Source organism: Herpailurus yagouaroundi, unplaced genomic scaffold (genome assembly GCF_014898765.1).
Source record: "Herpailurus yagouaroundi ecotype Mexico unplaced genomic scaffold, PumYag 29, whole genome shotgun sequence".
NCBI lineage: Eukaryota > Metazoa > Chordata > Mammalia > Carnivora > Felidae > Herpailurus > Herpailurus yagouaroundi.
In genome coordinates, this window is record NW_024412377.1 from 39,146,018 (window position 1) to 39,168,332 (window position 22,315).

Here is a 22,315-nt window from a genome sequence, read left to right on the forward strand (position 1 = left end):
GAGATCACGACCTGAGCTGAAGTCAGATGCTCAACCGACTGACCCAGGCACCCCGATTTCCTCTTATTTAAAATGTCCACATGTGGGGTGCCTGGGTGGCTCACTCGGTTAAGCGTCCAACTCTATTTCTGTTCAAGTCATGATCTCACAGTTCGTGGGATTGAGCCCTGCATTGGGCTCTGTGCTGACAGTGGGGAGTCTTCTTGGGATTCTCTCTCTCCCTCTCTTTCTCTCTCTCTGCCCTTCGCCCACTCATGCTCACTAGCGCTCTCTCAAAATAAATAAATAAACTTTAAAAATAAAATACAATACCCACATTTTGGATTAGATTATTACAAAGGTCCCTTCCAGCCCCTATACTTACTTTTATTATAATATACAATAGGAAATATATAAAGCACTTATAATTTTTATAATGTCCCAAATTACAAGGTATAATGAAAAGTTACCCACATTCACCCCTATGTGAAATTTCTTATATGTTCAGAATTATGTTTCTTATATCCAAATTATCCAGCATGTTTTCAAGAGGTATTTCCTGTCAAGTCTATAAAGGCAGATGTCCTGACACATTTAAAGTTATCCAGGCAATTCATATCTCCCTAACCTCTCAGTCATAATGCATGTACCAGATTCCCCACCAGCTCTAAAGACCTCAATTTATGAGGTTATTTGATGGAATTTCTCTGCCACATCCCCGAAAAAAAAGATGACGGCAAAATGCCATTTAGTGCCAGCTGACTGTAGTTTGCATGCTTCCCAAATATTTTCCCAAAACGTTTTTAAGTTAATTCACCACATGTACTAGTTCTTACTGGGAGACATGATATATTTAACCAACAAAAAAAGTTTAAAATGAAATAACAACCTAATAAATGTCATTTCTTGACATTCAATATTACTTAATAGGTCAATGAAAAAAACAAAAACCTTTCTCAATTTTATTATTTGTATCATTAATTATTTGCCTGCCCCAAATCACTAGCATAGTATTAAATTTTATCCAAGGGCTTTAGTATTTATTACTTAAATTCAAATAATTAATTGTATTGTGTTTGATATTTTCTTAACAGATTGGATTCTTCAAAAGACCACTAAAGAAGAAAATGGAAAAATGACATATTTTACAGGAGAAAAATAATAATAATTATTTGATGATCTATCCTCAGGTTTGCCTCAAATATGTGACAAGAAATGTATAGATACAATTAAAGACATAGTCACATAACTTTATGTAATCCATCAGGGATTAATCACTTGGAAAGTGATAAGTCAAAGAAGATCCAAAAACAATACCATAAAAATATATTTTATAAAATGATGAAAAATATTTTAAAATAATTACTCATGTGTATTATTTAAGTAAAATTACAAAGTGTTTTGAAGATGAAGATTAACCTGTACAAATATGTTTACATATTAAATCAGCATTCAGAGTATTTAAGGAATGCATAAAAAGATTTTTATGATCATTGATAAGTTAAGCTTTTTTCCATTGATTCCTGATGGATATTCACATTCAGCATGATAGTCAACATTTGTAAATGACAAGAAAAGGTTAACTGAAAAAGATAATTTCCCCCTATTCAAATGAGAAATTTTTCCTGGGTAGAGTATATATAAAATATGGACTGAAAATATAATTAAATCACAGAGAATACGTTAGCATCTTTGTGTTGGGTTCTGTACTTGGAAAAAAAATTTTTTTCCAAAGTGTTTGGAAACTTTGAGCTGAAGGAAAACCAAGAATGACTTGATTAAAAGCAGTGCACTGAATAGATGAATTTAAGCTTTCACAGAACAAGTTTCATTTTGATGTTGAGCCCTAAAACTCAAAACTTTATGCTGAAAACAACACTTCACGGCAATTTTGTGTGGCATACCAGCGATTTGTCATGAAAAGCCATGTTGTGTATGGGATATGCTAAGATGGCTTCTGAACGGAACATGGCAGCTTAGGCAGATGCCACAGAAATGCTGAAGTCATCTTTGCTGGGCAACTTTTGAACGTTAGGGGTTCCAGGATGTACCAAAAGTAGGAGTTTTCTCAGCTCCTTGGTACATGGTTCATTTAAACCCTCAAGCTGTGAGAGTATGTTTATTTTTCATTTTTTAAAAGGTATTTAACTTTTGAAACACATTTCTTACGTTTATGAAAGGCAGTATTCCATTTCAATATTGCATTTTACCAAGAAGACACTGCTTTATAAGTGTGGCATATCAATATTTAAATAGAACTCCAGAAATGAATTTTAAAGGACTTTAGCTTTGAAACCTCGCACCGACAGAAAGAGATCACACCTCTATATGAGCTTCTTTGCTCCTGAAGTAATCATCATGGTGCCTTGGACTCTACTGTAGCATAAGCTCCTGGGTTGCTCCGTTGCTTAGGAAAATAACAATGAATGAATGTATCGTAGCCGCATGTGTGAACTACTGCTGTAAAATTAGCTGATTCTTCTGCAACAACTCCATGTCTCCACCTGGCTGACCATCACAAGACCAGCATCTGTCCAGAACCTTATCCAGAAAGTTCTGGACTCTACTTTTCTCAAAAAACATCAAATCAAGGGAGAAATTAAATGCCATAGATTTAATTTTTTAATATAATTTCCAAGGAATTATCTGAGAACTCAGCGTCGGCCTGCCTCGTGGCACTCCACATCTACATCTAAGATCCTGACGATCAAAACCTTGCACCTGGGGAGTGCCCAGGTCATCAGTACCCTAAGAAAAGCGCAATCTTTCCAGAGGTTTGATAGCCTCCTGCTGGCCTGTCATTGTTGAGAAAAATTTGGGAATTTCCTTCATTCCCACTATCTATTTCGGGTTCAGAAATCATCCTTTCCACCTATTATTTCTTTGCCCAGTAAAACTCAGGTCTCTCTTGTTCAGAGTCACCATGCTGCACAACTCCTGTGCATAGCCTATTCAGCAGCTCTGCTCCAATCTCAACACATTCTCAGAAATAAATCTAGCAGGTAAACTTAAATTCACACGTGGCCTCCATGACTGCTAGGCAAAGCATTCACCAAACCAGGAGTGTGTACATCTTAACTAAATATGGTGTTGACCCAGAGGGAAAAGATGGAAACAATGTCATTTTGAATTTTTTAGAAAAGACAGGGAGAACTGCTGGGCCAGATCAAATAGGTACTTATAATCATGGCACAGTTTTTAACATCAATCATTCCCAGTTTTTAAATAAAATTTAATGGACCAGATATCCATCATCCCTAATACTATAACTTGTTGAGCTTTATGTGTGTGAGCATCTGTGTGTGTAAACACACATGTACACACACCCACATGAATGTGCAAACATAAATCAAATACAAAATATCTCAATAATACCAAATGACAGGGTTTGACAAAAAGGACAAAAAACAAACACAGAAGCTACACCACCAAGGAAAGTTTGATTCATCCACTTTGCATATAGTTTTCATTTTTATTAATATTTAACTTTAATGTACAGTTCTGCAACTATGTAAAAGATGCAAATGTGGAGGTTCTGATTAGAATAAGTCAGCAGTACACATGTTCTAAAACATAGTCAATGATCAAGAAATATACTAACCTCTACCATTTTATTCTAAAGCACTTAATAAGAAAAGTGAGTGCTTTTTAAACCTATGAGCTTATTCCAAAAACTTTTTTTAACTTTGGTATTTTATAAAATTGATTATTTCTTCCATTGTGAACTTACATATGTATGAAGTCCCTTTCCAGACTACACTTAGAAAGGTATATTGGTAAATTATTCAATAACTGGCTCTCCAGGAGGAAAACAAATTCCCTGATTTGTGTCATTTGCCAATTTCCGTGACCTAAATAGTCTTGTCATGGCCATTTTCAAGCTACTGATATAACCCTACCATCTTAACAAAACTCCTGAAAATTAATCTGTCAGGTCCTGTGAACCAGTATGAACTGGCTTCAGCACACCATTGAAATAGATTAGATGACAATAATAGGCAATAGATAGATGATAGATAAATAGATATAGATATACAGAGATATAACATGTTGAATATATATATAGATAGATACACAAATACAATATCATCATATTTCAAATTATCCTTAAAATGCTCATCTCAAGCCCAGCAGACATAATGCTACATGGTTTCCCATTCTTTAACTTCAACTTCTAAAATTATAGCCTTCCTTTAATATTATTAAAATTATATAAACTTTCAGAAGAAGCAAGAATTGAAATCAAGAAAATCTGAAGGGTGACACAGTGAAAATCGGAACTTCAAAACCACTAAGAAGCTGCTTCACCTTCTCTAGGAGTCCATTGCCCTGGAGCAATAGTGTGAAAGTTCATCCTTTGCAAATATTTGTAATTTCTATGATCCAATTTGAAATTCAGTGGTCCAATTTATTCACTTATTTTCTCTGAGCTGTAAAGTCATGGGCAGTTTAATCTGAATATTTCCATGTCATAAATACACTTGAAATGAGTCTTGTGGGGGAGAATTTTTTGCAAAATTTGATGCTTACTCAACCATAATAAATGTACCTATATATGCAAATACCTATAAATATATATGTATATATATATACATATATATATATATATATACACACACACATATGTATATATATGTATATATATTCTCTTTTCCTTTTACAAAACCAGTATGTAGTCTCAATTGGAAAACAAATCTGTGCCAAAAGCAAAAGATGGCTGCACAGTGCTGGAGTAGAGCTGGGTTGTAGCGGCTGTGAGAAGCCGTGTACACATCTGTCTAGGCATTCTCTGGAAGGGCCATGGCTTGTACAGTGTGAATGGCTGCCCCTCCATTCCGTACAGTGTGCCTTCGTAGGGGGTAATGTCTTTATCAAACATGTTGTAATCTGTTCTGTGTGAATTAACTATCGTGCTTTGCACAACACTTAGAAAACAAGGGAAGACCCAGGCTCAGAGCACGGTTCATGTGCTAGGTGCAATCACATTATTGTCCAAAGAGAGACTTCTGGAAAGTTATTTTTAAAAAATAATATCCTCTGCATCCTTCATTTATTTTCGGCAGTTCTCAAGTCCTCCTCATTAGTTACCCACCCCAGCCCCCACCAAGGGAGATTTTCTAGAGGACTATTGGAGAAAAATCTGTTCAAAACATGTGCTCTCTGTTTGCTGTGAATACCAGCTTCAGTGAACTGATCATTTATATAGAATTTCAGTCCTCGGTTCTTCTATGACACAATCAAGGGATGACATGGTATAGGTATAATGTAATAGGGACAAAATGCCTTGTACTTCAGAGATGGGACATCTTTAACAGATTTACAAACCTTTATGGGACACCATCAGCAGCTATGCCAAGGGTTGAAGGAAGGGCTTCTAGGATGTAGCTATCAGCACCCCACAATCCCCATCCTCACCCATGGACATAATAATCCAAAAAATTAAAAAGAAGACTCTAAAATCATCAGACTGATGCTATTTTTAGCTTAATTTGTTAACAGCAGATTTTTTAATGCAAGCATATCTTTAAGGTGAGTCCAGTGGGCAACCCCTTTTAATGTTAAACTGCTGTCGCTAAACCTCTCCAATGTAGAACTTCTGAAACCATCCCAAGAAGTTAACTCTGTAGTACAAAAGGCTATATTCTGTTGTCTCCCAAATGGAAGCACTATTGTGCAACATCTTATGTAAAATAAAAATAGAGCTAACAACTGACCTTGTAATCTGATGAACAAGTCAGTATCTTTGATCCTCATATTAAAATTTAACCTTAAATTTAGAAATTCCAAGTAACAGCCTGTAACCATGAAGCTTAAGGAAATCTAAAGGACCCTATGTTGGCCCTTAAGCCCCAGCCCCCTTGTCCCCGACGACATCTGGCACCAATAGGTCCATTTCTCAACTGATGGGAATGGATGCTTCTGCCTCTAAAAAAGGCTAAAAGGACTGAGTTTAACCCCTGAATCCACTACACCCCAGGATCAGCCTGGCCCCACCTCAAATCAGATATACACAGAAGCACTTCTTGCTGAAAATTTACCATACTGAAAAATACACAAGGGTGAGTTATCACTTCAAATGTACTCTGCTTTGAGGTCAGCTTTTCTTTTCTTTTTTTTTCTTTCTTCCTTTCTTTCTTTTTTTTTTTTTTTTTTTTTTGCCTTTTTGAATATATCAAAACCTTTCTACCATGACCAATGAATTCAGAACTTGATGTAAGACTTCCTTGCATTTCTCTCCTGCCACAAGCTGGCGAATTTGAATGCCTTGAGGACTGGGCATTGAAATGAGACAGAGTCCATTTGCAGGATGTCTCTGACTTCTGCCTTCCAGTTGGTTTCTTCTGCGCAATGGGGGTGTTTAGTTTCGATTTGGAACTTCCTTGGCAAGGCCACTGTAAGCCTTGTGCCCCTGGCAGGTCCTTGAGTAGTTGCATGTTCTTTCTGATGAGTTGACACTCAGAAATCCTTTAATTACCTGACACATCATGGAAAGCATGGCAGTAAACTAGGGACTGGTGACACTCCTAACTATGATGATGTTTGATTTTACCATATTTCAAGTCACATCTTTATGAAAAAAAGAAAAGACTAAGCGGAATCCTACAAGCTCTTCTGCAAAATACTGAGACTCAATGTTTGATCTGTGCGTATAGACTGGGGAAAAAAATTTTAAAGGAATCTTCCAAATAATAACGACTGAAAGCCAGGTATCCTCTTGAACAATTCCCAGTTGACATTACCTGTTCCCACCCCCATTTTTTAAGAGAGAGATTGAATGAGGAAAACTGAGTGACATAATTGTTCCTCCACAGAGTAGCCAAGCAAAAGGGAAGCCCCACACAAAAGCTAATGATGGCTTTCTGGGAGATAGCTGCATGGTAGGTCCAATGCCAGGTGGCCATCTTCCTGTCATGCCCCTCAGGCATCTTGCATCTTGAAAGACAGAGAGAAAAAAATTATGGGGGAAGGGGAGAGGAAATGAAGTTCTTTATCTTTTATATATACATCCTTCCTCCTTAAAATACCACAGCCTCCCTTAGACCACATTGTACCCACACACAATACTAACACATGTACTTTGCACAAGTGAATTGTTGATTCAATAAAAGTATATTCTTGGGGTGCCTGGGTGGCTTAGTTGGTTGAGCCTCCGACTTTGGCTCAGGTCATGATTTCGCGGTTTGTGAGTTCGAGCCTTGCGTCGTGCTCTGTGCTGACAGCTCAGAGCCTGGAGCCTGTTTCAGATTCTGGTCTCCCTCTCTCTCTGACCCTCCCCCGTTCATGCTCTGTCTCTCTCTCTCTCTCTGTCAAAAGTAAATAAACATTAAAAAAAAATTTTTAAGTATATTCTTACTTGTCTTTTAGCTGGGGCGAATTTCCAAGTTTGATACACTGTCTCAAGTAAAAACAATCATTTGAAGCAGCAGCACATCAGATCTTCTTCATACCAGAATCATTTCACACAGGACATCCTGATACTTAGCATTTAATTCTGACACCTCCTGGCCTTATTTCAGGATGCAACAGCTGTCTCTCTGTGTTCTTCATTAGGAAACATTGGCCTGTGAAGAGAATGGTGTACTGTATTTTACTACTGTGAGGTTTTAAAATTGTTAACAGTGTGAAGAATCGTAAACATTTGATTAAAAAGAAAAATGCTGTATATAATTACTGCCCTGAAACATGTATCATATCACTCCAATAAAGTTTTTGCATCACCTAACATAGCGTATATTGCATTGCTTGTTTTTTTACTTACCTCAGAATAAACTTATTAAAATGAATAGCTTAAGGGTGTATGCATTTCTGCAAGACTTTTATTGGACAAACTCATTAGAAGAAAATGTTTTAATCACCTTCAAGAACAAAAAAGCACAACCTTTGTTGACACTAATAATTTTGTAGGTGCCTAACTTAAACCCGTTTTTTTTTTTTCAGGTAACAGTCATTAACCTGATATAATTAGAAATAGCTGAGAGAGTAAAAGAGTATTTTGAATGTCCAACATATGGTGTATCCTGTACACTGATTTGAGGTCAGAGGTTTGGTATTTTTGGTCTAATTCTTATCTTATCCTGTGCATCAGCTGTGTATCTTACGTCAAGGTAAAGGAGCATCCTGTCTTGTCTATTAACTTTTTAAAAAATGACTCAAAGAAGAATGTGATTGTTGTAATTTTAAGTACATTAGTTTTATCCAAGATTAGTATTTTTTCCAGAGCTCCAACTTTTTTTTTTTTTAGCTCCTTCGCAGTTTTTCACTTTGATGGTCTAAAAAGAAAAAACAAAAACAAATTAAGTGTGTCTGTGGTGTTTCCTGTGCAGAGTATAGCAATGTGATTAGTCTTTTGCAAACTTGACACAAAAACCACAGAATCCATATTACTGTATATCTTCTTCTGATGAGATGTTTTAATAATGAATTACCTGTTGTATAACAACATATTGGACCACATAGTGAGAAAAAAAATACTAAGAAGTGAAAAAAGTTATTTTATTTATTTAAGAAGTAATAAGTAATAAAATTACTTAATATATAAGGGCTAGAAGAAAAATGTAGGAAGGAGTGTTAGTAGCAGTCACACATGTTCATCTTGTAAAAGGGTTCATCCTCAAACCATGCTGCAGGAGGACTGAGGAGGTATTTTTACAGAAGAAACCGACTGAGTTACAAAGAGGCTGTTTACAAGGTCCTGTACTAATTTGTGTCAGCACAGTCTCCAATGCCCTGTCTTTTCTCTCTATTGTGAGATAAGTAGTGTTTCTCCCACTTACCCTTCACCCAGGATGAGAATACACTGTGAAGTTACTAGAAAAAAATCTGGATATATTCACTATAAAATAAATGGCATACAATGGAATTTTTTATTTTCAGGTATAGAGCATAGGCACAATTTTCACTTTCCTATCCTTTGTGGTGTCTTTTTTTACTTTTGTAAAATTCATTTGATCATCCACAAGCAGATGTCATGAAGAGTTCACCAAATAGAAGTGATCAAGGAGGACTGGAGGTGACTTCTATTTTATTCTTTGGAATAGTTATATTACTTGAATTGTTTTTAAATACATGAGTATCAATTTTTAAATCAGGAAAAAATTAGAGTAAAAGGTAATATATACACATTGTAGAAAATTTGCAAAACAGAGAAATAATTTAAAAACAATCATAACATTGGCACCAGAAATTACTAACTTCGACTTGTCCTTTTTCTGGGCATACATGCTTATTTTTTTACACCTTTCTATTTTGACATACTTCAAATCACAGAGAACATGGTACCCTGTACCTTCTAAAAATGTGACCTTATATTTTTAATTTTTCTTTAGTATTAAAATAGTGATATCTATCAAATTCCTCCCCTTACTCTGGAGCTGACAATAAGAAAAATTATCCCCTCCCACATTCTCTCTATGTTAATAACCATTATACACACATATACATGTGAACTAGAATTCTCCATTGTCCAGATGTCAAATACTTACTTTTTTTTACCTACTTCTTCAAGCAGGGGTGGGATGGGCCAGACAGCAAGGAGTGGATGAGGAAAGATGGGAAAGATAGCGTCACTAAGAATAAAAGCAAGTGTGGCCCTATTGATTATGCAAAATCAACTGGGTTATTTTATTAACAGTCTTGAAAAAGAAAGAATTTTTGCCAAAAATAAGACTTGTAATCATTACATTATAAGCATTAACAAAATGAATTCAGCAAAGGGAAAACAGAAGAAGTAAGAAAACAGGAGACATATAGAAACACATAGCAATATGACAAAAGTAACTCCAACCGTATCAGTAATTATGTTACAGGTGAATGGTCTAAACTCTCAAATCAAAAAGCAGAGATTTTCAGGCAGATAAATAAGGTCCATTTATATGCCCTCTAAAAGAGACAGACTTTAGCTTCAAAGGCACAAATAAGTTGAAAGGAAAATGATGGAAAAAAAGATATACCATGCAGTTACCATAAGAGAGCTGGAGGTAGCTATATTACTATCAAACTGAATGAACTTTAAGATGTGTGTAATACCAGTTGTGCTGGAATTGACCCAGTTGGTTAAGAGTCTGACTTCGGCTCAGATCATGATCTTGCAGTTCATGAGTTCAAGCCCAGTGTCGGGCTCTGTGCTGACAGTTCAGAGTTTGGAGCCTGCTTCAGATCCTGTGTCTCCTCTCCTTCTGCCCCTCCCCTGCTCACATTCCATCTGTCTGTCTGTCTGTCTGTCTTTCTCTCTCTCTCCCTCCCTCAAAAAAAAAAAAAATTAAAAAAAAAAGGTGTGTGCCATTCCAGACTTGGGAAGATTCTTATCTTGTAAGAAAGAAGGAGACCCCTGGAATTCTAAGTATACAGAAATCCAAATTTATACTTGAGTTGACTTTGATGTCTTGCAGGTTTTTAAGGACTCATTGGTGGCTGAAATGAAACTTCTGTGTGGATTAGAGCAGAATCATGGAGTCATCCCACTCTGAGAGTCGAGTCTTAAATCAGTGTATAGGGTCCCTGACCTGCACAAATTCCAGTTACAATGGCCCAATTGCTCCCTTATGGCAGGAATAATAGGGCAAGCACCATTGTCTGTAGGCACCCAGGCTGCCAGCCACTTCACAGATGAATGCAGTTTGGTCATGTGCCAGTGCTCCATTTAGTAACTTGACTGGCAAGAACTGGCTTGAATTAATAAAAGCATCATTGAAACATCTGCAGGTTTGGTCTTTAACTTCCACTTTGCTCAGCTATTTTTTTGTTTTTGTAGTATCTTTCAACCGAGCATGTGTGGCATGAATTCACTTAGATACCACAATCCCGAATGGCATTCCAAAGGCAAGAGTGGAAATGCCTCAACCTGGTAAATAAAGAATAGTATCCAGAATTGGTCATCAGACTGTAATTAGTGGAGCTGGAAGTTAGCCATGCCAGAGACTCTAACCGTCCTTGATGAAATGCCCAGGGCTCTTTAGTTTCACATGCCTAGTTTCTCATTTTCTATTTTCTTCCTTCCTTTACTTTCAGACTTTTCTATTCTATTAGCACCCAAGTACCATCTGCTATTCCTTTTCATACACTTTTCAAACCCGTCTTTCATTCCTGCCCATTCGGCATACCTCATCATTATAATGTGGGTAATTCTGCAAAGATTCCAATTAGTGTGTTATTTCACATCACAGCAGTTGTTCACCTTCTAGGATGGGCCATATCTTCATAAATGAAGATTGTATGTTTAAATGAAGAGTCATTTGTATTCTACAAGAGCTATAAGAATTGGCACATGTGAAACAGGTACTTTTGAATGGAACTGATGGGGCTGGGTTAAGCCTCCCAATTTTCTACAAGAGGGGGAAAAAAAGGAAGATTTATTGTCTACATTCCACGTGCCAGGCAATTTCCTAACATGTTGTTTAATCTTATCAATAACACTGTGGTGATACTATTATTGTTTTTGTTTTACAGGTGCTATAATTGAGACTCAAAGGAGTTCAGGGGCTACTTCAAGGTTATAAAGCTAGCAAGTGGTAATGCTGACATAGGAACCAAGCTCTATCTGGCTTCAAAGTCATTCCCCCCAACAGCAAAGACTTCAGAGGAGGTCATGGTAAGAGAAATGAAAACACAGAGGTGCAGGAGAGCACACATCTATCTTTGTAGTGCCTAACACATAGTAGGTACTTCTTTATTATTGACTGAATGCAAGAATTGATAAACTGAGTAAATTTTTACTTACACAGCTATTCTATCTCTCTGGGAGGAAAACCATGAAGATATAGTATGGTCACTAGTAATAATAGACTCATATATTTGGAAAAAATTTAAAAATCATCCAGTACTGGATATTTCTTTACATCCTTGATAGTATGATCCAGCCTATCTCAGACTCTTCCAAGAGTGAGGTTTTCACTATTCCATCTGGAAACCCTGCTCTGGGTTCTGAGAGGCGTTAATTGCTTGAAAGCATGCCCTTATATCTCAAATTCTGATATTAATTCTGTATTAACAACAGCATGGGTGCATTTATCTAAATCTCCTTTAACCTATTAATTATATCTTAGAGTAATGATTCCCATAAACTTACTACTCTTGTGCAGTGCAATACTTAATTTTTCTGTCTCCATATTATTTCAATATCTAAAATTGCCTCTCTAGTTAATGTCTCTGAATGTATTTTCCTTCTACCAACTGTCAGGACCCTTAGACGAATGTTTTAACTTATCCAAAAATTTAAAAAGTCCAATATATAAAATTGGATATTATGATATTAAGATCATTACTATATGATCAACTATTTTAAAAATTGGGGCGCCTGGGTGGCTCAGTCGGTTGGGCATCCGACTTTGGCTCAGGTCATGATCTCGCAGTCTTTGAGTTCCAGCCCCGCGTCGGGCTCCGTGCGGAGAGCTCGGAGCTCGGAGCCTGGAGCCTGCTTCGGATTCTGTGTCTCCCTCCCTCTCTGCCCCTCCCCCGCTCGTTCTCTCTCTCTCTCTCTCTCTCTCTCTCTCTCTCTCTCTGTGAAAAATAAAACAAACATAAAAAAAAATTTTTTTTAAATCAAGACAACATATGGCAATGCAAACATAAAATACAACACAGCTACAATGCATTTTGCATCTAACAATCTTTTCTCATATTGACAATACAAGTGGGTTCTTGATAGAATTATGAAAGTTTATAAAATGAAAGAATGCGTTTTACAAAGAACATATTAGCTGATGTATGGCACTGCCATAGGTAAAAAAAATTACTACCACTTATTTTACTTCTTAGATATAATGGTCAGTTCTTGGAAATTCTGATTCTCTTGGCCTTTTTGCTGGCCTTGGTCACAAGCCAGTCTGTTGCCCCCTACAGAATGATATCTGTGTCCTAAGCTGGAAGAAGTTAGGTAGAAGACCATTCTGTCTTTGTTTAAAATTTTTTTTAAAAAATTAGAATTACAAAAGATTCACAGCAGACTTCCACTTACACCTTGTCCATCCTAACAGTGTTACATGACCATTCCTAATGGCAAGGGAAATAGAATATTTAACTTCCAGCCTCTATAACAGAAGCAAGAGATGAGTGGGGTGGGATTGGGTATTAAGTAATTAAATTTGTAATGTCCACTCAAATGGTATTTCAAATATAATCAACATGAATACTATCAAGCTTATTCTTATATGAATGGAACCTCAGACCAGGAAAGATCTCTGAGAGCCTTTCCAACTCCAAAATTCTATGAAAGTGCAAGGGAAAACTTTAAAATATTTTTAAAGATGATTTAACAGATGTTCCTCACAATATATCATGAATCTGTACATTGTCTTTGTAAGACTTATCTGACATTTAGAATTCTAAAACTGTACATTGTTTTAAAATATTTAAAATTTTTTAAATATGCAAAATATTTAATATTCATTCATTTATCAAAATGTTAAATTAACAGACATGTATTAAGTATCTACTGTATGCAAGTAATTTTACACCTGAAAACTGAGAAGCAGTCACCCTTCTCTCAAAGAGATATCAAAAGATACTTTTTAATCTGAGGCTAATTGTTTTCTGACAATTCTTTGGCAAGTGTTTTCAGCAGAGTTGTGAATTAAATATGTTTATTCTCAAGCTCCAGTCTCTCTTTTCCAAGGAAGTCCTACTGTATGGCACACTATGATTTCTCCTTTCTCTAAATTCCTACAGTAATTTATAGTCTGTCCCAGTTCATATGACACTAAATGACATTTTAATTTTATACATACACATTTACCCATCTATACCTATTCCAGGCCCTTCTGAGGATAAAGCTGGGCTCACATTAACAGTTACAAATATCCTTCGATGAATTGAACCCTTTGTTCTTTGACCTGCAGTCTACCTAGTCCAGGCCCTTAAAAATAGTCCCCCTCCAATTCTTTCTGGAATCCCCAAAGGGGCTGTCTCATGCTCATGAGCACAACTTCCTGGTTGTCCAGCGGTGTCTGCCATTTTCTTCCTCTAGTTCTTGATGGTGGCATCTTTTGCTGATGGCATCCTCAATACAAAGGTGCTCTGCTGTCTTCTCTTCTGAAATGGGGATGAGAATACCTTCTCTCAGATGCCCTTGTCCTCTCACTCCTAAAAAAAAGCCCCCCAAAATAAAAACAAAGCAAAACAAACAAACAAAAACACGCTTTTTATTTTAACCCACCAACAGGAGCCAGGAGACACACTTTTCCATAATCAAAGTTGCCCTCCTTTGAGATGCCAGGTCTTGTTTTATCTACCTCCTCCATTAGGCTAACTTCATTTATAAAGCTCCTCAAACCTGAATGCAAAATAACGCCCAGTGAATTCTCCCATCGGTCCTCCAGACCTACACAAGCAAAGTCGAAGCAGGGGCCCTTTATTGGGTGAGAACCTCTGACCCTGCAAGCGGCCCATCAGCTTCTTGAGGGCAGGATGCATTATACTTCTGTGTTGCTCCGCCTATTTTCTGTGTGCTAGTGAGCCACAACAGGTACCCAGTAAACCTGTGCTTGAATGTGACAGGACCTATTTAGCATGAAGAGAGTAACTTTTCTCACTGCAGAGTTCAGAAGTTAGCTGAAACAAAAACGAAAATGAATGCAAGATTTTCCCAAAAATGTTGCTTGAATTGCATTTTATGGCATTATCAGGGAGGCAGCCTTGAATTGACAGAAATAATAGAGGAAGAGGGTACTGCTCAGACATCCTAGGACTACCTAGCTCTCCAATGAGGCATTTGCATTATGGTTAAGCATTATTTCCACTGACTATAAAAGGAAACATCCATTCTCTTCAATCAATTTTTAGTCAAGGCAGGCAAATGTGCTTACACTGAAAATGCCTTTTAAAGATGTAATTAAATATGAAGGATTAGTCTCTCTTCTTTCCTTTCCTAGACATTGTGGCATAAACATTGGCATTTCGTTTCCTTAATTCACATCCTAAGTTCACTTCCCCCAAGGCTCCTTCCTCAGGTGGCATTTCTGTAGCCCAGACTTCACCCCATCTGTCTCCCTTTCTAAAAACTTATAGTCTCTCTCTAATTTGGATTTTAAAGGTCTTTAAGTCATGATGATTGAAATATAATTTACATGCAGCAGTTTATCCATTTCAAGTAAATAGTGCTACAGGTTGTGAACAATGAACAAAGTCAGGTAACCACCACCACAATCAAGATATAAAATATTTCTGGGGTGCCTGGGTGGCTCAGTTGCTTAAGTGTCCAACTTCAGTTCAGGTCATGATCTCATGGCTCATGAGTTCAAGCCCTGCATCAGGCTCCGTGCTGACAGCTCAGAGCCTGAAGCCTGCTTGGGATGCTGTGTCTCCCTCTCTCTGTATCCCTCGTCAAAAAAAATAAACATTAAAAAATTTTTAAAAAGATATAAAATATTTCTATCACCCTAAATATTTCCTCATGCCCCTTATAGTCACTTTTCCTCTCCTCATCCCCAGCCTCCTCAACGGATCTGATTCCTGTCCCTTTAGTTTTGCTTTTTCCAGAAGGTCGTATCAAAGGATTCATAAAGTAACTGCTTTTTCTCATTCAGCATGTTTGCCAGTTATATGTTGCTTATATATCAGTGCATTCCTTTTTATTGCTGAAGAGAATTCCATTGTATGGATATATTTTGTGATAATGATATATTTACTAGTTAGTTTTCCTTGTCTTTGAAACTTACATGTGTGGTGGGCAGGAAGGGATTGTGATTATATTATAGTTGGCTGTTTTCATTTTGAATTTCCTGTGAGACAATATGGCCTTGAAAGAGAATCATGCCTAGTACTGAATGAACGCACTCAAATTTTATAGACTATATAAACAACCTAATAAACGTATGTGATTCTTTTCCATACAAAAAACAGCTTTGAAGAGTGTGATCTGAAAGTCTGTATCTCAAAGTATAATTTGGCCACATAATGTGGTGGAAAAAAGAATGAACCTTGGAGTCAAGGAGACTTGGGCCCACATGCCCGCTCTGCCATTGCTAGCTGCACTTGCTTGGACAAGTGTCCTGACCTTGGCTTTCTAAAAGTGAGCTTCTTCACGCACCCAGTTGAGAACGTAATACCAGCCCATAAGTTGTGATGAGAAGTCAAAATAAAACAAGCGTGAAATAATAATACTCGTAGCATTCTTGGCACTTGCTAGATAGTAAATTGTTATCTTACTACCTTCTTCTCAGCTCCCTATCCTGAGTAGTCTTTTTGATATATATAGATTTGTAATTTGTCATAATTTAGGGCAACAATTTAGGGCTTTTCCTTTAAGTCCCAAGTAACTTATTTAAACTATCTTAAATGGTTCATTGTAATTCTCACTGTGGTTGGCAATAACAAATATGATTATTTTTTAGTAAAAAATTTGCACATTTTCTTTTTGCCACAGTTTATAGAACATGCATCCTTATTGTAACCATGTAAAATGGCAATAGCTGGGTTTTATTTTGGTTCCAATTAAGTTATATATTAATGTATAGACAAGTGACTCCAGAACTGGTTGACCTAAGCTTTTCTTATCAGCTCTGGTGCTTGTCGCTTATCTTCTTCTTCATCCACCAATTCATCTCTGCAGCCTACAACCCAAAGATGATAAATACAGGAAGTTCTGCTGCTTTGCTACAAATATGGAGAACCAATAAGAGGAACATATAAGGTAACCTTAATTTCAGAGGTAGGGATGGAAATATACTATCAATAAAAATAAAAGGCAACTTATACACAATAATGTATAACATACCAAGAAGATGTGTGTATATCTTGGATTCTCAGCCTGAAGCATGCAGTAGTTAGCTTATACTATTACAGTAAGATTTCTCTGACTCAAATGCTACTTGGGGATATATAGGAACTCTGGGCCAAATCTTTCTTCCTGATCTTCTGTGGATTACCAGAATGTGTATCTCACAGATATCAATTAGCAGCAACACTGTCCTCATGTCATTTCTTTGATTGCTCTAACTACCATGGTGGTCCCAACTTTCAACCCAGACTGCATGACATGGCGCCCCTATCATTGTTGTCTTCTCTTGTTGATCACCTGAACAGGTTTGGTGGTTTGGGGGAGGAAAAAACTTTTTCCCTCTACTCTCCTAGGTGTTACTACTAGGGCCCCATGAGTTAGAGGGGCAAAGAACAGATTACCAAGAAAAACAAGTTTATTAACACGTATATCCATGTACACATGGGAAACTCATTATGGTAACTCAAAGGGCTGGTTAGAATTTGGGGATTATGTAGCACCTTAACAAAGAACAACAATTTTGTAGACAAATGACAAGACAGACGAAAAGTGGTTTGGGCTTGTAGCAGGGGGCAAATAATGGAAAGGTAAATATATGGAGAAACTCATAAAAGTTAAGGGCTAATGAATAAGGTCGGTTATATAGATTTCTCTGGTGCCCTCTCCAGGCTGATAAGAGTCTAGAGTTGTCTCTGGTGATTAAGAATTGTCCTGCCTTTCCTGGTAGAAAGGAAAAACTAGAGAGACTTTCTTGTGTCTGCTTATTCTCTATGGCCTTTAGCTCAAAATGATCCTTATATCAAAGTAGTGTATTTTGGGGTGGTATACTTGGAACACTTTCAGTGACTTGTAGTCAGTCCCTCTTCTGGTTCATGATCCAGTAATGTTTCAATTTAAATGAGAAGAATATTTACCACTCCATTTATGTCATAACTTAGCCCAAAATATAGCACTATCTTTTACTCTGTCACTGAGATGATAGAACCATGTTTACCATTTTGTTTTATAATCCTTTTACTATCCACACTGCCCTCCATGATTTAGAACTGACACCTTGCTTTACTCAAATTAACCTTGCCCCTTGAAAACCTCTTGTTTCTTGGGTTAATGTTTTACACCTTACTGTCTCCTAGGGGTAATTCCTTCCATGGATGTCTCATAGATCAAATAGATGTATGGGTCTGCCAGACTAGCCCTCCAGTCTCTGTCTGGGATCTTAAGTTAGCTTGCCTTCTATGAGTGCCTCCTGTGGGCCCTCTAGTTGGAGGACATACAAATATTCATGCATGTGTGAATACACACACACATACCCATACACAACATATTTTCAAAAATCTTCTAATATTATTTAAAAGTGCATTAAAAATATAAATATGTAATTCTAAGACTTATCAAATTGAACAACTTAAAGATGTACAGTTTACTGTATGTTAGTTATATCTCAGTGTAGCTGTTAAAGAAAACACAATTATAATCCCTTCTAAAATCTTATACTTAAAAATGTTTACATAGATGTATGGAAGAAGTTTGTGCTAGGACTGGAGCTGAGATTTAGTCATATATGTCATGTGGAATTAGGTAGCTAGAGAAGGAGAAAGTGGAGAATGGAAAAGAACAGAAGCCAACTTGCAAGGAAATATGGTGGAAAAAATTCTGAGCCAGACTCAAAAACAGAGCCAAAGGTCAAAAGGAAATAGTATTTCTGGATTTAATGTGGTAACTTGTTTTAACATTTTGTGATTAAATTACCCTGGACACAGTTATGCATCCTGTGAGCACTGGGGAGGGAAAAGTGGCTGCAGGTGAATCTGACTGGATCATGTAATGCACTGGGCCATAGGCAAGCCTTCTGGGGATTCCCCCTAAGAGAATATCAGTCTAAGGGGAGGTAGCAGCCTCCTCATTTTAAAGCAGAGTTCCAAGGAAATCTGAAACCATTAAGTCATCACAAGTTGTTAAAATGGAAAAGGATCTATGCCCATTTAGTGGTGAGGGAGGGCACGGACCTCAAGCAGCAGGGACCAACAGCAATTAACACTGATCTCCCAGTGCACGTGTATATGTCATGACCCATGGACACAAGGAATTGTTCATGGGTTAAGGGCCCTACATATATAAGGGGGAACAGTGAGAAGAAGACATTTAGACATTTGCATGAATGGGATCTCATCTGCACTCAGAAACTGGCAAGGCTGATGAGTTTCAGTTTATAAATGTGTGAAAGTCACTACCTCTACATACATGTCATGGGCCGCAACTCTAACAAGAAAACGAACTACGTTATCATACTGTAACATGTGAAAATGTATGGTTTTATAGGCTTTAAAAATGTTAACCCCCCTCCTCAAATTTAAGTCTTGAGACATCTTCATTTGCCTGTAGATCTAGAGACTTTTGATGGAAGAAGCCACTTTCCATATAACGACTTTTATAAAAGTTCATGTCGAATCTAAAGAAAATGTGCCTAAATATTCTTTCATTCCACTAAATGGCATAAATCACACCAAGTTTCCATATTCTCTGCTCATACACCTCATAGGATTTCATCTATAGCAAGACTCTGGAGATAATATTTGGTAATGAGATTTCAAGCTTATTGAGGACAGCCAGGTAACATTGGTTCCTGTCACAGTGCTTGGACTATTTGCACATGGTAGGTACTAAGTAAATATATGTTAAGTAAATGAATAAATAAAAAAAGTGACATTTTTGCAAGATTTTCATCTTAATCCAAGGAAAGGATCATGTTAGAAATTATAAAAATGTAAGAGGGAAAGAGGTAAGAAGTCCAGAGGAGAATTATGCAGGAAACTTAAAGAAATACTAGAAGACCACAAGCTAGACCAAAGTTTGTGAGCCAAGAATAGAAGTTTTGCTTTCTCATATAGCATAATAGAGAATGTAGAAGCAGAAAAGATTTAACGATTAAGACTGAGTTTCCTGGAAAAACAAGTTCCAAATCTTTGAGGCTCTCCCATCTTCACCGATTTCATTCTTTTGATGTATAAACAAAGCCCAATGGCCTACCAGTCAAGTAAATTCTAATGGCAAAATTGGCTCTGTTTAACTTTTTGATATTAAATATTTGAAATGTATTTCCATCTAAAAGCATAGACTCCAATCTAAATGGTACAATCAAGATTACTTCAGGGGCACCTGGGTGGCTCAGTCAGTTAAGTGTCCAACTCTTGGTTTCAGCTCAAATCATTATCTCACAGTCTGTGAGTTCAAGCCCCACATCAGGCTCTGCACTCACAGCATGGAGCCTGCTTGGGACTCTCTCTCTCTCTCTCTCTCTCTCTCTCTCTCTCTGTCTTTGAAATTTCCTCATATCCTTTCAATAATTTACCTTAGGCTAGTTAAAGTAAGATTGATTTTTCTGGCTTGAAAAATAACTGATGTCTAACTGAAACATCCAAGTTTTCCAGAGACAGCAAAGAATAGCCATATAGCTAGTCTAAGCCATCATATGACACATTTTTTAATAAAACAAACAAACAAACAAACAAACCACAAAAAAATCCCTGAAGTACAGGAGAACAATGTTTTCCCTCCACTGGACTTTTCCATGTTCTTAGGGATAAACTTCCTAACTTCTTCTTTTCTCTGGTTCATCTTAATACGTGAGTCAGATGTTAGTTGAACAAATGTGTTTATTCATTAGTGGAAGAAACATTTACTGAACACCAACTCTGTGTCAGGTCCTGTTTTGGGGACTATGAGTAAGGTTAATGAGACATGGTCACTGTCCTCAAGGATGTCCAATAGGAAAAATAAAGAGAAAATATTAGGAAGATACCAGGGAATTTCACGGAAAGGGCAGCCCGAGCTCCCAAATGACTGGAAACAGAAAATAGAATGAGAAAAAGAACTAAAGTAACTTCCCTCTCTCTTTCTCTCTCTCCCTCTCTGTAATTCATGCATGCCTCAGTGTCTTGGTCTCTCCTTTCTGTTTTCTATGAATACCCGCTAATTGGCTTTTTCTATGCTCATTTAAAAAATGGCTGCCCCAAGTGAACATGAATTCCTAGTCCCTGTGGTCAGCAAAGGCTCTCTAAAATCTCTGTATGCTGAATATCACTGTCTAGCAGAAAATCTAATCAATCCAGTTTGGGTCAGGTGTCTCTCCATATCACTAGGAGGCAGGATGACTTCTAGAGGGAGATCATGGCAAACTCTGAGAACAACCTGTGGGAAGAGCTGGCAGATTAACTTTGCGTGTCTGCTACACACATGAAAGTAAATAAGGACAGTCAATTTTAGTAATGCTAGAATAAAAGTATGAATAAAATGCTTAGATGAATTGATGGGTCCAGGGCCTGAGGAACATAGAATTATTTTAGTTTTGTTTATTTGTTTTGTATTTAAGTTAGAAATGCCTTTCTTATTTTGGGACATCATACAACTCAACAAGTGCCTGGAAACATGTAGGTGAGTCAAATTCAATGGATTCTGAAGTTTACTCAGTCTTATCATAGATTTACTGGGTAACATTTGAGGAGTCACTGGTTACCTCATTTCAAATTTTCCAGGAGTTACATAGAATTTCACATTTCCTACCCTTTTCAGGTCTAGGTGGAAGAAGGTGGAACTCTTCAGAAATTCATTTCAATTTAGCAATTATTTTTAGGAACTATTTGTCATGTACAGGACTAGACATGATATAAACATATAAGACTTCAGAGATCTAGGATTTAAGTGAGAAAGTGGAGTATCCACGTAACTAATGTCAAATCATACCAAAATAGATACAAAAGAGTTTTGGTAAGAGAGACAGCAGAGGCAGGTTGCAGTTCAACTGAGAGCTTAAACACTAAGGTGCTTGAACTTCATCCTGTAGACTTCCAAAGATTTTCAACAAATCCTGTGTTTTAGAACGAGAATCATGATAATAGCATAGAGTGGAGTGGAGACAGGAGAAGAGGAAGCATAGAGACATTACATAAGAGACTGCCATTGTGGGGAGAGATCAAATGGACTTGAACTAATGAGTGTAGCAATGGAACAGAAAGTAGGGATGGATACATAACCATGTTAAGTGTAAAGACAAAATTGACATGGTATGGTGGTAGCCCTGAGGATGGAAAGCAGAGGTTTCTGGTTTAGGTGATTGTACATGGGGAATGAAATAAGCAAAGAGCTGGATTTGAAGATAAAAAGAGTTCAGAGAGAACACTGGTGAAAATTCATCTGAGCCTCCTCTCCAAAAACCCCCAACCAAGGGTTGGAAAGAAAAGAGTGGAGAAGCCTCGCTCCATCCCTTAGCAATTCCCAGAATGTGGCCCCTGGGTGTCTCCAGACTTTTTGAGGTAGTCAGTAGGTCAAAACTATTTTCATACTAATACTAAGACATTATTTGCATTTTTCACTGTGTTCACTTTTGCCTTCAGTGCGAGAACAGTGATCATCAATAAGAGTAAATATCTCATTTTTCCCCACTGGATACTCACAGAAAAGGAAAGAGAGGGAGGGGGCAGGGGGAGGAGGAAGGAAGAAGAAAGGGTAGGAGAAGAGGACAGAGGAAGGGAGGGGAGGAGGGAAGGTGAGAAGAAAGGAAGAAGGAGGAAGGAAGGAAGGAGGGGAAGAAGGAAGGGAGAGAGGAAGGAGAAAGCTAGTTCCACTTAA

The 22,315-nt window shown here is 37.3% G+C and overlaps 1 protein-coding gene across 1 annotated transcript in view; it reads left to right on the forward strand.

Moving 5' to 3' along the window:
* Nucleotides 1–4,469, forward strand: part of ITGA1 (integrin subunit alpha 1) — a 169,103-nt gene extending 164,634 nt beyond the window's left edge. Inside the window, exon 29 of the mRNA XM_040496802.1 lies at nt 1,074–4,469. Within this exon, the coding sequence (XP_040352736.1) occupies nt 1,074–1,118 (45 nt within the window). The 3' untranslated portion in view covers nt 1,119–4,469. The remainder of the gene's footprint in view (nt 1–1,073) is intronic.
* Nucleotides 4,470–22,315: the final 17,846 nt, after the last annotated feature.